General features: G+C 39.9%; 1 protein-coding gene across 2 annotated transcripts in view; it reads left to right on the top strand.

Moving 5' to 3' along the window:
• LOC144953827 (tumor necrosis factor receptor superfamily member 6-like) overlaps positions 1-2981 on the top strand; it is an 80956-nt gene extending 77975 nt beyond the window's left edge. For both annotated transcript variants that reach the window (XM_078884478.1, XM_078884476.1), the window contains 2 exons: positions 649-691; positions 1476-2981. In XM_078884478.1, coding sequence (XP_078740604.1) covers positions 649-691; positions 1476-1795 — 363 coding nt within the window. In that variant the 3' untranslated portion in view covers positions 1796-2981. The remainder of the gene's footprint in view (positions 1-648; positions 692-1475) is intronic.
• Positions 2982-19379: the final 16398 nt, after the last annotated feature.

The raw sequence follows: 19379 nt of genomic DNA, 5'->3' as shown, positions 1-19379 counted from the left end.
GAAACAAATTACAATACACATTAGTACTGTACAGTATAGTAATGTATAAAGACAGAACACTAACCTTGCTTGAGATGACTTCAGTAAGCACTCAAACGGGTGAACTGTACAATACAGTAAGTACAGTATTGTACAGTACAGTAGTAAAGTACAGTACTGTATGTGCTAAAAAGCACACCAAAAAGCAAAAAGTCACTGAAAGTGTCTTCACAGTACTCACAGTACTTCTTTCTGTGTCTCTTCTTCTCTCCACGATCTTCCTACAGGAAGTCACGACCATGTGACAACCTGGAAATAGCATTAAAATGGCCGCGGCTCCTGTTCGTGAACCGAAGCGGAGTTCGTGAACCGGAGCATATTTTTATGAACTTTTCTGTTCGTGAACCGAGTTGTTCGTGAACAGAAGCGTTCGTGAACCGAGGTATCACTGTACTCCACTTGCTACTCCTGACGCGGTTATCTGCTGGGCTTGACCACCTGCATGTGACATTATTGTAGTTGTTTGTGTGCTTTGCATCTACACCGGCCGTACGACCCAAGATCGTCGCTTGTGCACCACCGTCTCCGATTAGTAAGAACGGTTCTGGAGATGTTTCTCTGCATCGTTTCGATTTACCGCAGCTCTCGTGCGTCGTTTTTATCCCGCAGGTGCAACCAACTGACTATTCAAGATATAACATACCCGTCACGGGTAAGTAAAACAATTTAACTTGACAGTTATTTCTAGATTTGAAGCTTTCGTGACTGCAAGGATTCATATTCTTAGGGTTTTTTCGGTGAAGTCACGTAGGTAAAACATTAAAATTAATAAAAGTAAAAATAAAAATCACGAATTTTCGGAGGCAACACAAGCTTCCGTCTTCAGGTGGAACCGTCACAGCCACGACAGCTGTATCAAGTAAATGAGAGATTGCAGGAGCTACCACTCCGTTTATATAATGGTTGGAGAGGGGGGAAGGGCCAAGTACAGCACACTTTTTATTCATATGGTAAGGTGAGGCTTAAGAGGGTGAGCCTTTGTTATGGAGAGGTACGGTTTGACAGTTATTCCCTCGGTATTCGGAAAGAGACACGTTTTGGAGATGCTCGTGTGAAGAGCAAATTTCGCCGATGTTGGCTCGACGAATATCGTACGTGCAACAGCTGTCAGATGCCTTCTATTAAAGCTTTTGAGAAGTTCTCTCTCATCTCTTTTTCTGATGATTTTATTTAATCACTTTAGCTCTCATCGCTTTATCTCTCGTCATTATCTATCTCTCTCATCACTTTCTCTTTCTCTCTCGATGCAGCAATCGTGCAGAGTTCCAAATTCCATTCGCGGACGGCCAAAAAAAAATTGCGGATAGCCAAGTTCTCAACATTCGTTTCGGTCGTCTCAACCTCTTACCACCAGCCCCCCAACAAAAAAAGGCGGCCATTTTTTGACAATAACGTTTGTGACAAGAGTTTCACCCAAACGCATTTCCCCTTTGCAGAGGAACACCTCGTGGAAATCCACAAGGCTCGAGCTGACAGCTCAGCGGTGGCCTTCGTGAACGTGATGAGGAACGCCGGTCTTCCGGAAACAGACGTTGAAAGGATCCAGCACGATTACAAAAACAACGTGGAGGAGCAAAACTACAAGATGTTGTACAAGTGGTTGCAGGTGAAGGGTAGGAAAGCCACATTTGCCGCCCTTCTAAAGGCTATGGATGAGTGCCGTTTGCACAAGCTGAGCGAGGACTGCCAGAAGAGGTTTGACGAAATACTAAAAAAATACGCCAAAAACGATGATGATGATGACGAAGATGGTTAAAAGGGTGAGGTGTATTTCACAGAATAAACTAAACAAGAGAAAACACAAACTGGCATCTCTCTTTAGCTGTGAAGCTGAACCAAAGCACCATTTTGGAGTTGGGTGTGTTACGTGGTGTTGGAGGACCCGCGAGGAAAAAATCCACGCGACCACCACGGGGTGAGAGACACGCATTCAAAATATACAGCAGCAGGCGTCAGGGGTCGGGATAGAACCCACGACCTCTTGCATACCAGGCAAGGTAGTAAACATCTCCCAGCCACCGCGTCTTGAGGCAAAGTTCAAAGTTTATTTATTAGGTATAGCTCTGTGAGCCATTCGGCTCTTGAATCGGGTGCAACCGCAACAAACAAAAAACATGCACAAGAAAACATCTTAATTCTAGATTTGAAGCTTTCGTGACTGCAAGGAATCATATTCTTAGGTTTTTTTTTTTACCGAAAAAACCTAAGAATAAAAAACATCTTAAAGTGACTATGTGCAAACAGAGGCCACAGTTTACACGAGCTACTCACCATTGTGGTGGTAGGGCAACGGGGCTAAACTGTACTGATGAGCCGTAATGAAGGTGAAACCGGTATGAGCACATGAATATATTCGTAATAAAGGATTTTTTCATGGGTTAGATGGCGTAAATATAAATGTGGTTTCGTTAAACACCGCCGCCACCACCCGACAGCCAATCGGTAAGGGGTTAGTTGTGTCAACACAATTCTGGCAAATTTCCCAATGAAGCTGCTGGTTGTTGTTGTAATGACTGGTGAAACGTCGCACACCAGCTAACTCGAATTGTAAAACGTTCTTGTGCGTTTACTACTCTCCAACACACACAACAACCGGTTTAGTGCACCAAACTAAGTAAACTAAATTGAATGCCTGTGTGTTGATTGGTGGTGGCGGTAGTGGGTTCAACGGCACGCATTTATATTTAACACAATTTAATCCAAAAAATATATACCTTCACTATGCAGGAATATATTTGTGTCACCGAAACTACAATGGGCGTGCACAGGTTAGCAAGTCGCACGCGCGGATGCAGGCGTGCGGGTGGGATTGACCATGGGCAGTCCCTCCACCATCATTCCCATCAGGGGCAGTTATAAAATGAGGCGTACTTTATGGAAAATTCAGCGAAAGTACTTGCGTACGTTGACCTTCTTTGGGTATCATATGTAGTCAACCACGCTAATCGGGAGGTGGCGGGCGGGCGGGCGGATGGGGACAAACCGACCTTTTAGCAGGATGTCACGTTGATCGATTTCCAGCAGAACATCGCACAAAATTGTTCCAAAAAAAATTAAAACCTCGCTAATTCAACATTCCAGTTTTACAGAAACAGATTTTTTTTTTATAATCGATTTTTCATATTTGCCCCAGTGACAACTTGTATTTCATTGGCCACGATTGGTCTAAGGACACGTGCACGTTGAACTTCTTTGGCGGCGTATGGAGCCAAACCGTGCTAAAAATAGGGAAAAACTCCAAACACGAAGAGCAGTTCTAAAGGTCTACCCGAAACAAACGTTCAATATGACGATTCCAAAACTTGAGTTGTATAAATCGGTGCCATGCAGCTTATAGTGGCCCCAGTGTGCATCCGGTCTGCAGTTGCCATGTTACCTCACTGCCACAACATTTGAGGTCAAAACATTCTCCCCCTTTTAAAATTTGGGAACTCGGAGAGGGTGTGTGGCCCGGAGATGTTAACTGCCTCGCCTGGAATACAGGAGGTCCCCGCGGGTTCGATCCCGACCCTAACGATGATACTCTTAGGTTTTTTCGGTAAAGTCACGTAGGTAAAAAATTTAATTAAAAGTGAATAAAAGTAACAATGGAAATAAAATAAAATAATAAATCACGACGTTTCGGAGGCAACACAAGTCTCCGTCATCAGGTGGGACCGTCACAGCCAGATTTGCTGTATCAATACATATCAATACATCAATATCAATACATATCAATACATCAAATCTGGCTGTGACGGTCCCACCTGATAACGGAGACTTGTTTTGCCTCCGAAACGTCATGATTTATTATTTTATTTTATTTCCATTGTTACTTTTATTCACTTTTAATTATATTTGGAGCCTGTGCATCTCTCTCTCTCCCCGTGGTGGTTACTGCGTGGATATTTTTTCTTCCGGGTCTTTCGGTTTTCCTCTTCCACATTTAGAATCAACATCTCTGCGTAGTATTAGGTTTTTACCCTTTAAACTGATACAAAACTAACACCTTTATACAAGGCATCATGTTTGCAATAACCACAACACAAGCAGTCAAAATGCAAACAAAAAGAAACAACTCTGATGATGATAATGATATGCACTGTCCTTGAAGTTGATTGGTCCACACCCGAGACAGCTTTTCTTAGAGCCTAGTCTCCATTGGTGTTGGACCAGATGACGCCAAAAGGCGTCATCTGTTAAAGGGTAAAAACCTAATACTATATTTTGCCACTGGTGAAGGAGGTCTCATAGTGAACATCTCTGCGAGTTTAATAAGAGCATTTGGCTGCTACTCTGAATATCCACTCGAGGATAAGCCACTTGGTTGAGCTATCCTTCGTGATGGCTGGATCACTACTGAAAAAAGTCACGTAGCTCAGTTTGGGGGCGGGGAGCCTTTCATCTATCTGGTTAAACATCAAAAAATGTTTATAGTTTTAGGTTTGACTTTATCAAGTGGCAGTGGACGATGTCACCGTTTGCGAGCACAAAAGCCGCCTCAAATATTTAACCTCACACTTTATCTCCCGGTTCCATTACGATGACGTACGTCATATAACTTTTATCAGTACACCGAAGGCTCGTCCCACAAGGACGACTCGACAGCGTGCATGTGCACGCGTGTGGCACAGTTCTTGGCGCTGGCTATTGTTGTGATGGGGCATTCCGTGCCACTACGCTTCTCTCTGCGGTGAGTAACAATGTCTTAGAAAACTAACCAAACTATTTATATTTTACTAACGCTATTTATATTTTAACAACGGAGCCCGCTGGCGATTCGGGATGGGCACGGGGGTCAGAACGTTACAATAAACAATAAATACCCACACAGCCACCCTGCAAACTTGCAAGACGTCATCGGTAATGGGAAAGGGGGGTTAAGTATTTTATGATTATACCGGGGCAAACGGATGGTGTGGTCCCTACCAAAGCTGAGGTTGCTGGCTTTGTCTTTGCAGCCGATTCTCCATGAGATGAGGGTTATATGGGAGACGGGGGGGGGGTAAAAGGGGGAGTTCGGCCCAGTTTAAAACTCGGATAACGCAAAACACTCCGGTGAATGAGGCGATTAAAGAGTATTGGGATACTGCTGTAAATGCCCACGTGTTGATGATATCAGCCACTTCTCGTTGTTCTGCTATCATTTGTGATTGCCAAGTCGCTCCCTGAACAAGAGCTACGTCATAGCTCAGTGGGGCCTCACACCTGGTAAAATAACAAGATTAGTTCCATCATGGGACCTCCTTTGCCAGTACCAAAATATACTAATAGGGTTTTTCCCCTTTTTTCTGGCAACAAAACTGACACCTTTTTGTTGCGAGAAAAAAGGGGCAAAACCCTATTAGTATATTTTGGTACTGGCAAAGGAAGGTCCCATGATGTAGCTGCTCACCCCGAGCTCTCATTACTCTGGTAGTGCGTTGTCTTTGAACTGTGCGCCTTTTGGCGTCATCTCGTCGAACACCATATGAGACTAGGCTCTAAAGAAAGCTGTCTCTGGTGTGGACCAATCAGTTTCAAAGACAATGCATAAATTATCAGAGTATTGTTTTTTGTTTGCATTTGACTGCAAGTATTGTGGTTAATGTAAGCATGATTCCTTGCAAAAGGTGTCAGTTTTGTTGTCAGAAAAAAGGGGAAAAACCCTATTAGTAAGATTAGTTGCGTTTAATCTATGGGTCTCTAGGTATTTGGTTGCTGTAAATATTCACGTGGTGATGATGATATGAGCCACTTCTGGTTGATTGTCTATCATTTGTGATGGCCAGGGCACTTCTGAAACCGTTAACTAAACATGTACAAAAATCGAATACAGGGAAGCCCTCGCTTATCGCGCAATCGTGTGGAACACCGATTCGTTACGAGCGCTCTTTTGTCCTGGAGATTATTTAAACCAATAATGTTTAAGAAACTAAAAAACGAGGAAATAAAAAAAATCTACAAAGCTCTTACGAACGAGGAAACGTCCCCCCCACCCCGGCCCCCATCATTCACTCAGCCAAAGAGAGTGAGGCATGACTTCAGAGCCAACCAGAACCCCACTACCACCCCCACCACTATTTGATTATCACGATTTGTGGTAGCGATTGTGTATTAGTACAGTTAGAATGCACATAAGAGTACGGTACATATGTTATAATAATGAAAACAATTCTTATTCATGAGATTATAGTTTCCTACCTGTATTATTACACTGGTCAACACACTTTTTCTGGCATAAGTTATTCCAACGGTTTGAAGGTAATTTTGGGGTGCTGATTACAAAACTGGCATCCGTTTTTGTCTATCACATCAGGTTTTTGAGATATTAAATATTGCATTTTCAATAAAAACTGCAGAAGAAAAATATTATATAAATGTGGATATCTACATAAAATGTTATTATAAACACACTATCCTAAAAATACAGCACCATATTTTAACACTAAAGCAGTCACTGACTCGCAACAACTTGCAATCATAAGTGACAGAGTTAATTTCGGGTAAAATCAATGAAAATGGGGTATGCCGATAGCATAAAAATGAGATGTGATAGAGCAAATCTGAAATCAGATTTGGAATCAGCACCCTGAAATTAGTCTAAAACAGCTGCAAAAATCCAGGCCAGAAAAAAAATTTAGTTTTTTTGTTGACCAGTGTTATTGGCACTATTACCGATAGCCCACATCGAAGCCCTCGTATACAAATCGCTTGTACGAGATAAATAACGCCAAGTTGGAACGCTATGCCCCACGTATACAATGGATGCCACGGTGGCTAGGAAGATGTTAATTCCATCACCTGGTATGCAGGAAGTCGTGGGTTCGATCCCGTGACCCTGACACCTGCTGCATATTTGGAGTTTGCGTGTGTCTCTCCCCATGGTAGTCGCATGGATTTTTCTCCGGGTCCTCTGGGTTTTCCCTTCACATTTATAAACATGCGTTTCTAAGACTATTTGGCTACTGTAAATTTCCATGTGATGATAAGCCACTTCGTTGAGCTGCTAGCGTTTCTTATGGCAGGTCGCTTCTGAAAAAGCTCGGTAGTGCCTTACTTGGTAAAATAAAAAATAGTTGATAGTTTAGTTTATTTTAACACGTAGGCTTTCGCGACCAACATTATTCATAATATAGTTTTTTTGGTCAGATCGCGTTATTTATAAATGTGTCGTAACCCTCCACCACCCAACACGGCCAAACAGTAAAAAATGTGTCACGTTTTCAAAGGACAAATTAATTTACTTCTTTAGCCCACCGGTGTGCTGAAGAGAGAATCAACAGCATTTTAAATTTGAGTAGTACGACGTTTCGCTGATAATTACAATCAGCTTCATCGGGCAAGAATGGTGAAGCTCTCCTGTTGCTTCCGGTCTTAAATAGAGTTTATAGAAACCCTGCCCCCTCCGTTAGCGCCGATTTCAGTTAGCGCTCCCATCTCACGGGAACGATGAACGAATGCGTCGAGTAGCAGTGCTAAGCGAGGTCTACTGAAGCCGCACACTTAAGAAATAATGTCGTTGGAAACATGCTAATCCCCAAACTCACAACGGTACAGTGGCACCCTGTTAGTGCCGATCTCGGCTCACGCTCACTTCTGTAAGGAACAAACAGTTTTGCGAGTAGTGGTGCTAAGCGAGGTCTGCCTGTAATCCAGACATTTTTAAATCCTTTATATTAAGTTCACTTGCTTGCTTGCGCACTTACGACCGTGCAAATCTTTCGGTCGTTTTTTAACCCACTTCCCGTGATCCAATCGAGCTGACATTTTGCACACCGACTCGTTGTGCGTGACAATTTATTTTTGGGAATTTTTTTTTCCAAAATTTGACACTTTTTTCATAATAATTTAAAATACCAATGTGATAAAAATGAAACTCTTACTCAAGAAAAACAGAAATTAATAATAACATGAAACCGATGCCACGCATATAAAGGATTTATAGTGAAAAACTTTGTTTTAATGGGTTAATTTTTTTTATTATCCAAAAAAAAAAACCTTATCCGCGATATTTACATTGTAATTTATGTCAAAATCTGTGTGCGCCGGTTCATTCGCAAATCGGATCAACCGCACGCGCGGATAATCGCGAGCCTAACTGTATTTTGTTTAAGAGCGATAACCCGATCGTGATGGATAAAACACGAACGCTTCACGTGATGTTCAATGTCGCATGATTTAAATGTCGCCAGATACTCTCTAGAAGATGGTGATTGCTTGCTTGCAATATTTAAAAAGAAATGTATCGCATCATGTATCACATTCAGCAATTTCCATTTAAAGCTTTCGTGACTGCAGGGATTCATCTTCTTGATTCTTTTGGTAAAGTCACGTAGAAGGGAAATAATAAAAATAAAACATAATAAAATACAAATCTCACGACGTTTCGGCCACAACGCAAGCAGCGGTCGTCAGGTGAAGAACAGGTCTGTCATTCAGACGCTGTCTTTCCGACAGACCTGTTCTTCACCTGAGGACGGCTGCTTGCGTTGTGGCCGAAACGTCGTGAGAATTGTATTTTATTATGTTATATTTTAATTATTTCCCTTCTACGTGACTTTACCAAAAGAACCAAGAAGATGAATCCCTGCAAGTCACGAAAGATCTAAATCGAAATGTCCCCAACATCTTCCGTGGAGTGTCCGGATATCGATTCGAGGAGGGCTAGATCTGGCAATGCCAATTGTGCACAACTACTAGCTCAGATGAGGAGACAGTCGATGCACAGGCAATGTAAATCAAGCATAGCTCTCAACCCATACAGTTTACCCGTATTCTTGTACAGGGAAATTGAGTTTTCGGGTCCCGATACGGGCAAAAAAGTGTCTATTTAATTGTGTTTCTCCCTTGTGATGCAACTTTGTAGGATGAACGTTGAGATGTATAAAGGTCATGGGGTGACCAATAAGGTTTGAATTGGTCTATAATAACTGATAAGTGCTTCAATCTTGATTTGAAGCTTTCGTATCCATACTCTTCTGTTTCGTTCGGTAAAGGCACGTAGGTATAAAATAAAATAAATCACGACGCTTGTGTTGCGCCCGAAACGTCGTGGTTTATTTTATTTTATACCTACGTGACTTTTCCGTAAGAACCGAAGAGTATGATAAGTGGTGTTTTTAAGTTAGATGATTAAGAGTATTTGGCCACTGCGAGATATTTCTATTTGAAGAATCCACTCGGCTGCGACCATTCAAGATAGCCACCTCGCTTCTGAAAAATGAGCTGTGTAGCTTAGTGGAGCCTTGCCTGGTAATAAATAATATATATCGATAAGATGTTTTTTTTGTGTGTTGGATTAGATCACGTAAATATGTGTCCAATTGTAAATGTCGTAGTGGGTTTGCTCTCCAACACAACCGGTTAGTGCTGAACTAGTATACTACACTATAAACTAGTGCTGTAACTCGTAACTAATTGGCACGTTCTGTTTACGTGACAAACCCTTTACTAATTAGCTGTGTCGGGTTTAAATATATGCATTTATATTTACGCAATTTAACCCAAAGAAACCCGTTTATGGATAACATTAGTCGAGAAAGCCCTACTACTATGTGTTAAATAGATGTAACTCTTAGGTCACTAATGTATCTATGAAAGGAAATGTATAGCAGCAGATAAACATTCTTATTGGTGCCGAGGCACTCCCCTGCTCTCTCCCGGAGTCCCTGCAACCCACATTGAGTGATAGAACATTTTGGCTTGTGTGTGTGTATAAAGTTGTTGTAAACGCCTAGAATCATAGTTGATGATTGTCTCAATGCTGGATTTCCGATAGCCGTGTTAATTGTACGCCCTGTGTTTGTTTTATTAATGTTTTTAATAATAAAGATTGCTTCATTAGTTGTTCAACTGCAGTTCACTCACGTGGGATGCTCCAGTTAGCGCGGTTGGCTGCATACTGTGCGAAAGAAGTTTTACGTATGTACAAACATGATGATGCAGAGGGTTTTTTTGGGTAAAATTGTGCAAATATAAATGTGTGTTATTAAACCCGCCATCACCCGATACAGCCAATTATTAAGGGGCTTGTCACATACAAAACGTGCCAATTAGATAATAGTTCAGCACACTGATGTGTTGGAGAGTAAACCTACAATAATTGGAGTACGACACATTTATATTTATGCAGTCTAACCCCGAAAAAAACCTCCCATGGATATTGGTCGTGAAAGCCTTCGTCTTACACTACATAATGGTGGTGGTGGTGGTGATGATGAGGTGCCTGCATGATGAGAAAGTGGGGGATTCATCTTCTTGGTTCTTTCGGTAGTCACGTAGAAGGGAAATAATAAAATAATAAAAATAAAACATAATAAAATAATTCTCACGACGTTTCGGCCACAATGCAAGCAGCCGTCCTCAGGTGAAGAACAGGTCTGTCGGGAAGACAGGTCTTCAACGCAAGCAGCCGTCCTCAGGTGAAGAAACGTCGTGAGAATTATTTTATAATATTTTTTTTATTATTTCCCTTCTACGTGACTTTACCGAAAGAACCAAGAAGATGAATCCCTGCAGTCACGAAAGCTTTAAATAGAAGTGGGGGATGTTGACGGTGGTGATTTGTGATGGTTGTGATGGTGTTGGTGATGATGATGATGTGGCCGTCTGGAACGCTCTTCCAATATTAGGAAGCCCCTGGAAGCTATCATACACTTTTAAATAATCATCATCTAGATTGACAATTCATTTCTTTATAGAACTACAGGTAGTCCTCTACTTATGATGGGGATGCGTTACGACGACCCCATCGTAAGTCAAAACTATCGTAAGTCTAAGACGGCCTAGCCTACCCAGGAGTCTTAAAGAATGGTGATAATTTAGCAAAACAGAGCAATTTACAGTACCGTACTGTATAAACGATATACTGTATGTATTTATTAATGACAATACTGTATTGCACAGTAAAATGTAAAGTAAAAACAAGGTAAAGTCTTAGCCTACCTATATGAACTGCAATTTAATAGCAAGTTTAGTCAGGAAACAATCCTATCTGCACCACACAAGGCGGGAGATGCGTACATCCCGGCAGCGTTCCAACGTACAACATCGTACCTCGTACGCTGCTGCTGCGTTTGCCTGCCGCGCGAAATTTAAAATATTTTACAATTTTGTCGTATCGCCATCGTGAAATCGAAATATCGTAAGTCGGACCATCGTAACTCGGGGACTACCTGTACTCCGTAGCATTTCAACACTACCCATAGACTCAACACTACCCATAGACTCAACACTACCCATAGACTCAACACTGCCCATAGACTCAACACTGCCCATAGACTCAACACTACCCATAGACTGAACACTACCCATAGAATCAACACTGCCCATAGACTCAACACTACCCATAGAATCAACACCGCTCATAGACTCGACACCACCCATAGACTCATCACTACCCATAGACTGAACACTACCCATAGAATCAACACTGCCTGTAGAATCAACACTACCCATAGAATCAACACTACCCATAGACTCAACACTGCACCATATACTTCCCTACCTGTTGTTGCATTTAGTTTGTTGTCCTTCCCACGCACCTCCCGATTTGCGCGGTTTGCTACGTATGGTGCAAAAGAAGTTAATTGTACGTACATGATAGTGGTGGTGGTGGTGGTGGCGGTGATGTTAATGATGTGACCGTCTGGAATGCTCTTCCCATCCGATATTAGGAAACCACTGGGGAGCTATGATGCACTTTTAAATCATCATCTAGGCCTGACAAACTCATTTATCTAGAACTCATAATATAGGTTCTTTTGCGTCAGATCGCGTTATTTATAAATGTGTCGTAACCCTCCACCACCCGACACGGCCAAACAGTAAAAAATGTGTAACGTTTTTCAAACGACAAAATAATTCACTTCTTTAGCCCACCCGTGTGCTGAAGAGAGAATCAACAGCATTTTAAAATTTGAGTAGTGCGACGTTTCGCTGATAATTACAATCAGCTTCATCGGGCAAAGATGGTGAAACTCTCCTGTTGCTTCCGGTCTTAAAAAGAGCAGCATCAGGGTGACGTCATCATTTAATTCAATTCAATCTGGTGCAGTGATTCGAGGCAAAGAGGGGGAGGGTATTGTAATTATATAGATTGGTAATCATTCAATTGTTATTCATTGGTATTTGTTTCCCGTATAAGGAATTGTAATTGTATTAATTTAATAATACGCTTCCAGGCCGCACTAAGAGAACTGTTTGTTGTTGTGGTTAGTTACTTCACAACTACGTATGGTGCCAAGCAAGTAAAACAAAGGATACGTACATTAGTGGGTTAGTGCTGAGTGGGTGAGTGGCTAACCATGAGGACAAAGACGGTGGTCACCGCATCGCGCGACGCTTTCAGATGCGCTTCTGCGGACACCTGGAACGCTCCTCCAACATTAGGAAGCCACTGGTGATATACACTTTTACATCGTCATCTAAGATTGACATTCTAGAAGGGAAGTAATAAAATAATAAAAATAAAAAATAAAATAATTCTCACGACGTTTCGGCCGTCCTCAGGTGAAGACCAGGTCTGTCGGGGAGACAGCGTCATTCAGACGGGGAGACAGCGTCATTCAGACACTGTCTCCCCGACAGACCTGGTCTTCACCTGAGGACGGCTGCTTGCGTTGTGGCTGAAACGTCGTGAGAATTATTTTATTATGTTTTATTTTTTATTATTTTATTATTTCCCTTCTACGTGACTTTACCAAAAGAACCAAGAAGATGAACCCCTGCAGTCACGAAAGCTTTAAATCGAAATTGGCATTCTAATTTCTTTAGAACTGCTTATTGTTGTTGTTTTGTTTAGTTTGTGGTCCTTCACCAGCACGGTTGGCTACGTACGGTACCAAAGATGTTGAACATACATACACACATGGGTTGGCGAGTGGATTTGTGGGTGGGTAAGTGACTAGGTGAGTGGTTAAGTGTGTAGGTGAGTGGATGAGTGGCTAACCATCAGGACAAAGACAGTCATTGAATCATCACGTGGCGCTTTCTGATGCGCTGATTCTGCGGCCGTCTGGAACGCTCTTCCTTCCGTTATTAGGAAGCCACTGGATCTATGCTGCACTTTTACATCATCTAGATTGAAAACGAATTTCTTTATGATTAGTTACATATGGTGTAAAAGAAGTACAAAATACGTACGTACTATACTAAATGAGTGTCTGGTGCAGTGGTGTGAATAAGCATCGCCACTGGGGGAGACAAAGGCGGCCGTGCGTGGTGCTGGCCACCCACCCCCTCGTGTGCCGGTCCGACCTTCATTGGGCGTTGCCACTCACTAACAGCACTTGCCCCTACTGTATAAGGCTACACAGGGGATCTTTGTCTTTGTGCAAGTCTATGGCGTATCTACACTGCCCTCTGCTGCCTACCATCGGGATAAACAGGTTTGAAATTAAATACAACAAACACTTTTTTCTTCTTGGTTCTTTCGGTAAAGTCACGTAGAATGGAAATAATAAAATAATAAGAATAAAACATAATAAAACAATTCTCACGACGTTTCGGTCACAACGCAAGCAGCCGTCTTCAGGTGGAGAACAGGTCTGTCGAGAAGGCAGAGTCTGAATGACAAGCCCCAGGCTTGGAGCGACAATTTATGCTGGGATGGAGGGGCGAAGAGCGTCTTGACAAAATAATTTGCATATCAAGAAGAATTTAGCATATTTATAGGAAATGCAGATATGCGATTAGTACTACTTGTGAAATGCGTAGGAGGTTTGGCGAGGGGTTTTATTATGTTTTATTTTTATTATTTTATTACTTCCCTTCTACGTGACTTTACCGAAAGAACCAAGAAGATGAATCCCTGCAGTCACGAAAGCTTTAAGTCGAAACAAACACTTTTTTTCTTTTAGCAAGTAAGGCTAAAATACAACTTAAACACTGAACTAAACAGCTTCTTTATATCAGAAGCGATCTGGCCATCACAAATGATAGCTCAACCAAGTGGCTTATCGCGTGGAAATGTACAGCAGGAGCCAATAAGCATAGAATCAGAGACCCATAGAGAGCACTGAGATCCTAAGACTCACGTAAGCACCGATGAGACCTACATAAACCCGTAATAATCTGAACGTGTGATGTTAATTCTAAATGTGGAGGCGAGAGAAATAACATCTCGCAGGGTTAAAATCAAAAGACAACCTCCTGTATACCAGGCGAGGTAGTTAACATCTCGCAGGGTCTGGGATCGAACCCACGACCTCCTGCATACGAGGCGAGGTAGTTAACATCTCACAGAATCCGGGGTCTAACCCACGACCTCCTGCATACCAGGCGAGGTAATTAACATCTCTCAGGATCCGGGATCGAACCCACGACCTCCTGCATACCATGTGAGGTAGTTAACATCTCACAGAATCCGGGGTCTAACCCACGACCTCCTGCATACATGGCGAGGTAGTTGACATCTCACAGAATCCGTGGTCTAACCCACGACCTCCTGCATACCAGGCGAGGTAGTTAACATCCCACAGAATCCGGGGTCTAACTCACAACCTCCTGCACACCAGGCGAGGTAGTTAACATCTCACAGGATCCGTGGTCTAACCCACGACCTCCTGCATACCAGGCGGGGTAGTTAACATCTCACAGGGTCTGGGATCTAACCCACGACCTCCTGCATACGAGGCGAGGTAGTTAACATCTCACAGGATCCGTGGTCTAACCCACGACCTCCTGCACACCAGGCGAGGTAGTTAACATCTCACAGAATCCGGGGTCTAACCCACGACCTCCTGCACACCAGGCGAGGTAGTTAACATCTCACAGGATCCGGGATCTAACCCACGACCTCCTGCATACCAGGCGAGGTAGTTAACATCTCACAGGATCCGGGATCTAACCCACGACCTCCTGCATACCAGGCGAGGTAGTTAACATCTCACAGGGTCTGGGATCTAACCCACGACCTCCTGCATACCAGGCGAGGTAGTTAACATCTCACAGGGTCTGGGATCTAACCCACTGATTAACCTCCACACAGTCACCATCATCATCATCAGCCATGGTCAATCCACTGCTGGATGCAGTGCACTGATTGCTCACCATACGGTGCTGTAACATTGAAATCGTGACTTTGAAACGCTAAAGCTGCTAGTTAAGTCTATTATCTTATTAAAAAATAGGAGTCTGATAAGCTATTGTAATGTATTTACACAGAGTGAAGTGTAAACTTTCTTTAGCACGATAACAATAATGTACAACTTGCACTAACTAAGCGATTAGACGCGATATTTAGACATAATGTGTAACTATTTAAATTAGACACATCTAGACATTATAATGTATAACTATTTAAATTAAGACACATCTAGACATTATAATCTGTAACTATTTAAATTAGACACGATATCTACACAATGTGTAACTATTTAAATTAGACATCTAGACATTATAATGTATAACTAATTAAATTAGACACGATATCTACACAATGTATAACTATTTAAATTAGACACATCTAGACATTATGTTTAACTATTTTAATTAGACACGATATCTACACAATGTGTAACTATTTAAATTAGACACGATATCTACACAATGTGTAACTATTTAAATTAGACACGACATCTAAACATGTATAACTATTTAAATTAGACACATCTAGACATTATAATCTGTAACTATTTAAATTAAACGCCATATTTAGACATTATAATTTAAAATCAAGAAAATTTTTACCTCACGAAATCTTGGCCGCTTAAACGTTCTTCAAAACCTGTAAAATAAAAATACGACCTTGACGACGCTCACAACCCTAAATGATTTAAGCTAAAAACTAAACAATTTATAAAACGCAACACTTTATCATTATCACAGATTACCTCACACCGTTACAGTCGTCAATGTCACCTCGCAAACTTCACGTCGCAAACTTAAATCCCTTTGCCCTGTAAGCAGACGAAGCCGCTTCTATAACCAAACACGACAACTTGTTCGCTTTAATCGCCGAAGTTAACTCGTCACGAATTTAACAATTTTAACTTTTATAATCCTTAACTCCCGTAAGCTCCCCTCAACAACTCACGACAGAATCGATTCGTCTAAGTCTGCACCAATCGATTCCACAAGCAATCCCCTTTGAAGCTATGGAATCGAATGATGAATCGATTCCACGTGCCAGCCCCTTTGAAGCAATGGAATCGAATAACCAATCGATTCCACGCAGATCCCCATTGATGCAATGGATTCGAATGGCGTTGATTTAAGCGACGTGGAATCGATTTCTGAGCGGAGATTTTTTTTATTTTTCCCGCCAAAACTGCAACAGGTGCCCTCTTTAAACCCCCTAAAGTTACAATTATCTGATCGTTTTGTGCGTTTATAGTTACAAGTTACCTCATAATTCGTCATTAAATGGCTTAAGATGCACATTGTGATGCGAGTTTTGTTTGTGAGATATTTTTAGGTTATAAAATTATGTATTGTCATTGTCTGCTCGTTTTGTACACTTATAATTACAACTTGTCTAAATTGTTAATTATAAATGTTAATTGTGTATTGCGAGGGGTGTTTTGTATATAATGTGCGATTTAAACTAATAAATTCACGTCTTGTATATACACAACGATAAACTAAGGCAATGTTGTACTGTACTTTCACTACCTTAACGCTCACATGTTGAACGTGCTGCTTAATGTTTATTAATCATTAAACTCTTTGTGAATCTAACTTTTAAAACAATTCACACTTCAAGAAAACTTTAAGGTGCACATTGCGATGTGCTTTTTGTTCATGAGATGTTTTAAAATGTAATCGTGTACAGCATTTAACATTTGTTTCTGTCATTGCCTGATCGTTTCGTGCATTTATAATTACAACTTACCTCATAGTTTGCAATTAAATGTTACCAAGTGGTACATTGCGTAGAGCTCTTTGTTTTGATTAAAAGACTAAATATTCCTCTACTGTACATAAAATAATTGCTTATTTTTCCCGCCAAAACTACAACAGGTGTCACTTGCCTCATACCCCTCGATAAACCACAAAGTTGTAATTATCTCATCGTTTTGTGAATTTATAATCTCGAGTTACCTCATAAAATGGGTTAATCCGTTTAATAACAAGGTAACTTGTAAATATAAGTGCACAAGATGACGTGGTAATTGCGGTATAATTTAATAGGCAGTATATATGTGAAGAGTATGTTTAATAAATCGTACATATGAACAAAACGCCCTTCGAAATGTACAATTTAAGCCGTTTAAATACAAATAGAGGTAAGTTGCACTTATAAACGCACTCAATAATACGATAATCAGTGTATAATTGATGTACTGTAAAAAAAATGAAATCTCAGATATCAACAAAAAATGCATTGAAATGTGCATCTTAACCCATTTAATTACAAACTATGAGGTGACTTGTAATTATAAATGCACAAAACGATCAGATAATTACAACTTTAAGGTTTATAACGGGGCAAGTCACGTGGCACCTGTCGTAGTTTTGGCGGGAAAAACAACCCCCCGCACCTCACGCTCAGGAATCGATGGCGGTCGATTTAATCTGAGCGAATCGATTCTATCGTTTCAATTGGGTTTTCGCGTGGAATCGATTCGTGATTCGATTTCATCGCTTCAATGCGGCTTGCGTGTGGAATCGATTTGGGGGGAAGTTGAAACGAATCGATTCCTGCAGCGAGGTTGTTCACGTTGCTTTAGCGAGTTAAGGATTATAAAAGTTAAAATTGTTAAATTCGTTAAGAGTTAACGTCGGCGATTAAAGCGAACAAGTTGTGTTTAGTTATAGAGGCGGCTTTGTCTGATTACAGGGCAAAGGGAGTTAAGTTTGTGAGGTGACATTGACGACTGTAACGGTGATAATGTTAAAGTGTTGCGTTTTATAAATTTGTGTTTTTAGCTTAAATTATTTAGTTTTTCTTATTAAATGTTTTAGTTTCGTGAGCGTCGTCGATGTCTTGTGTTGGTTTTTATTTTACAGGCTTTGAAACACTTAAACGGCGAAGATTTCGTGAGGTAAAATTATAATGATTTTAAATTATAATGTCTAGATATCGTGTTTAATTTAAATAGTTAAACATAATGTCTAGATATCGTGTCAATTTAAATAGTTAAACATTAGAATGTCTAAATATCGAGTCAATTTAAATAATTATACGTTATAATGTGTAGATATCGTGTCACTTTAAATAGTTAAACGTTTTAATGTATAAACATCGTGTTTAATGTAAATAGTTACACGTTATAATGTCTAAATGTCGTGTTTAATTTAAATAGTTTAACATTATAATGTCTAAATAGCGTGTCAATTTAAATAGTTAAACGTAATAATGTCTAGATATCGTGTCAATTTAAATAGTTAAACGTTTTAATGTCTAATTATCGTGCCAATTTAAATAGTTAAACGTTATAATGTCTAAATATCGTGTCAATTTAAATAGTTTAACATTATAATGTCTAAATATCGTGTTTAATTTAAATAGTTAAACGTTATAATGTCTAATTATCGTGTTTTTTTTTAATAGTTAAACGTTATAATGTCTAAATATCGTGTCAATTTAAATGGTTAAATATTATAAAGTCTACATTTTGTGTTTAATTTAAATAGTTAAACGTTATAATGTCTAAATATCGTGTCAATTTAAATAGTTAAACATAATGTCTAAATATGGTGTTTAATTTAAATAGTTTAACGTTATAATGTCTAAATATCGTGTCAATTAAAATAGTTAAAGGTTATAAAGTCTAAATATCGTGTCAATTGAAATAGTTTAACATTATGTCTAAATATCGTGTTTAATTTAAATAGTTAAACGTTATGATGTCTAAATATCGTGTCAATTTAAATAGTTTAACATTATAATGTCTAAATATCGTGTTTAATTTAAATAGTTAAACGTTATAATGTCTAATTATCGTGTTTTTTTTAATAGTTAAACGTTATAATGTCTAAATATCGTGTCAATTTAAATGGTTAAATATTATAAAGTCTAAATATCGTGTTTAATTTAAATAGTTAAACGTTATAATGTCTAAATATCGTGTCAATTTAAATAGTTAAACATGTCTAAATATGGTGTTTAATTTAAATAGTTTAACGTTATAATGTCTAAATATCGTGTCAATTAAAATAGTTTAACATTATGTCTAAATATCGTGTTTAATTTAAATAGTTAAACGTTATAATGTCTAAATATCGTGTCAATTTAAATAGTTAAACATAATGTCTAAATATGGTGTTTAATTTAAATAGTTAAACGTTATAATGTCTAAATATCGTGTCAATTTAAATAGTTAAACGTAATGTCTAGATATTGCGTCTAATCGCTTAGTTAATGCAAGTTGTACATTATTGTTATCGTGCTGAAGAAAGTTTACACTTCACTCAATGTAAGTACATTACAGTAG

This window comes from Lampetra fluviatilis, assembly GCF_964198595.1.
Source record: "Lampetra fluviatilis chromosome 45 unlocalized genomic scaffold, kcLamFluv1.1 SUPER_45_unloc_2, whole genome shotgun sequence".
In the NCBI taxonomy this organism is placed as follows: domain Eukaryota; kingdom Metazoa; phylum Chordata; class Hyperoartia; order Petromyzontiformes; family Petromyzontidae; genus Lampetra; species Lampetra fluviatilis.
The sequence above is the reverse complement of the archived record's forward strand: the minus strand, read 5'-3'. Positions and strand labels throughout refer to the sequence as shown.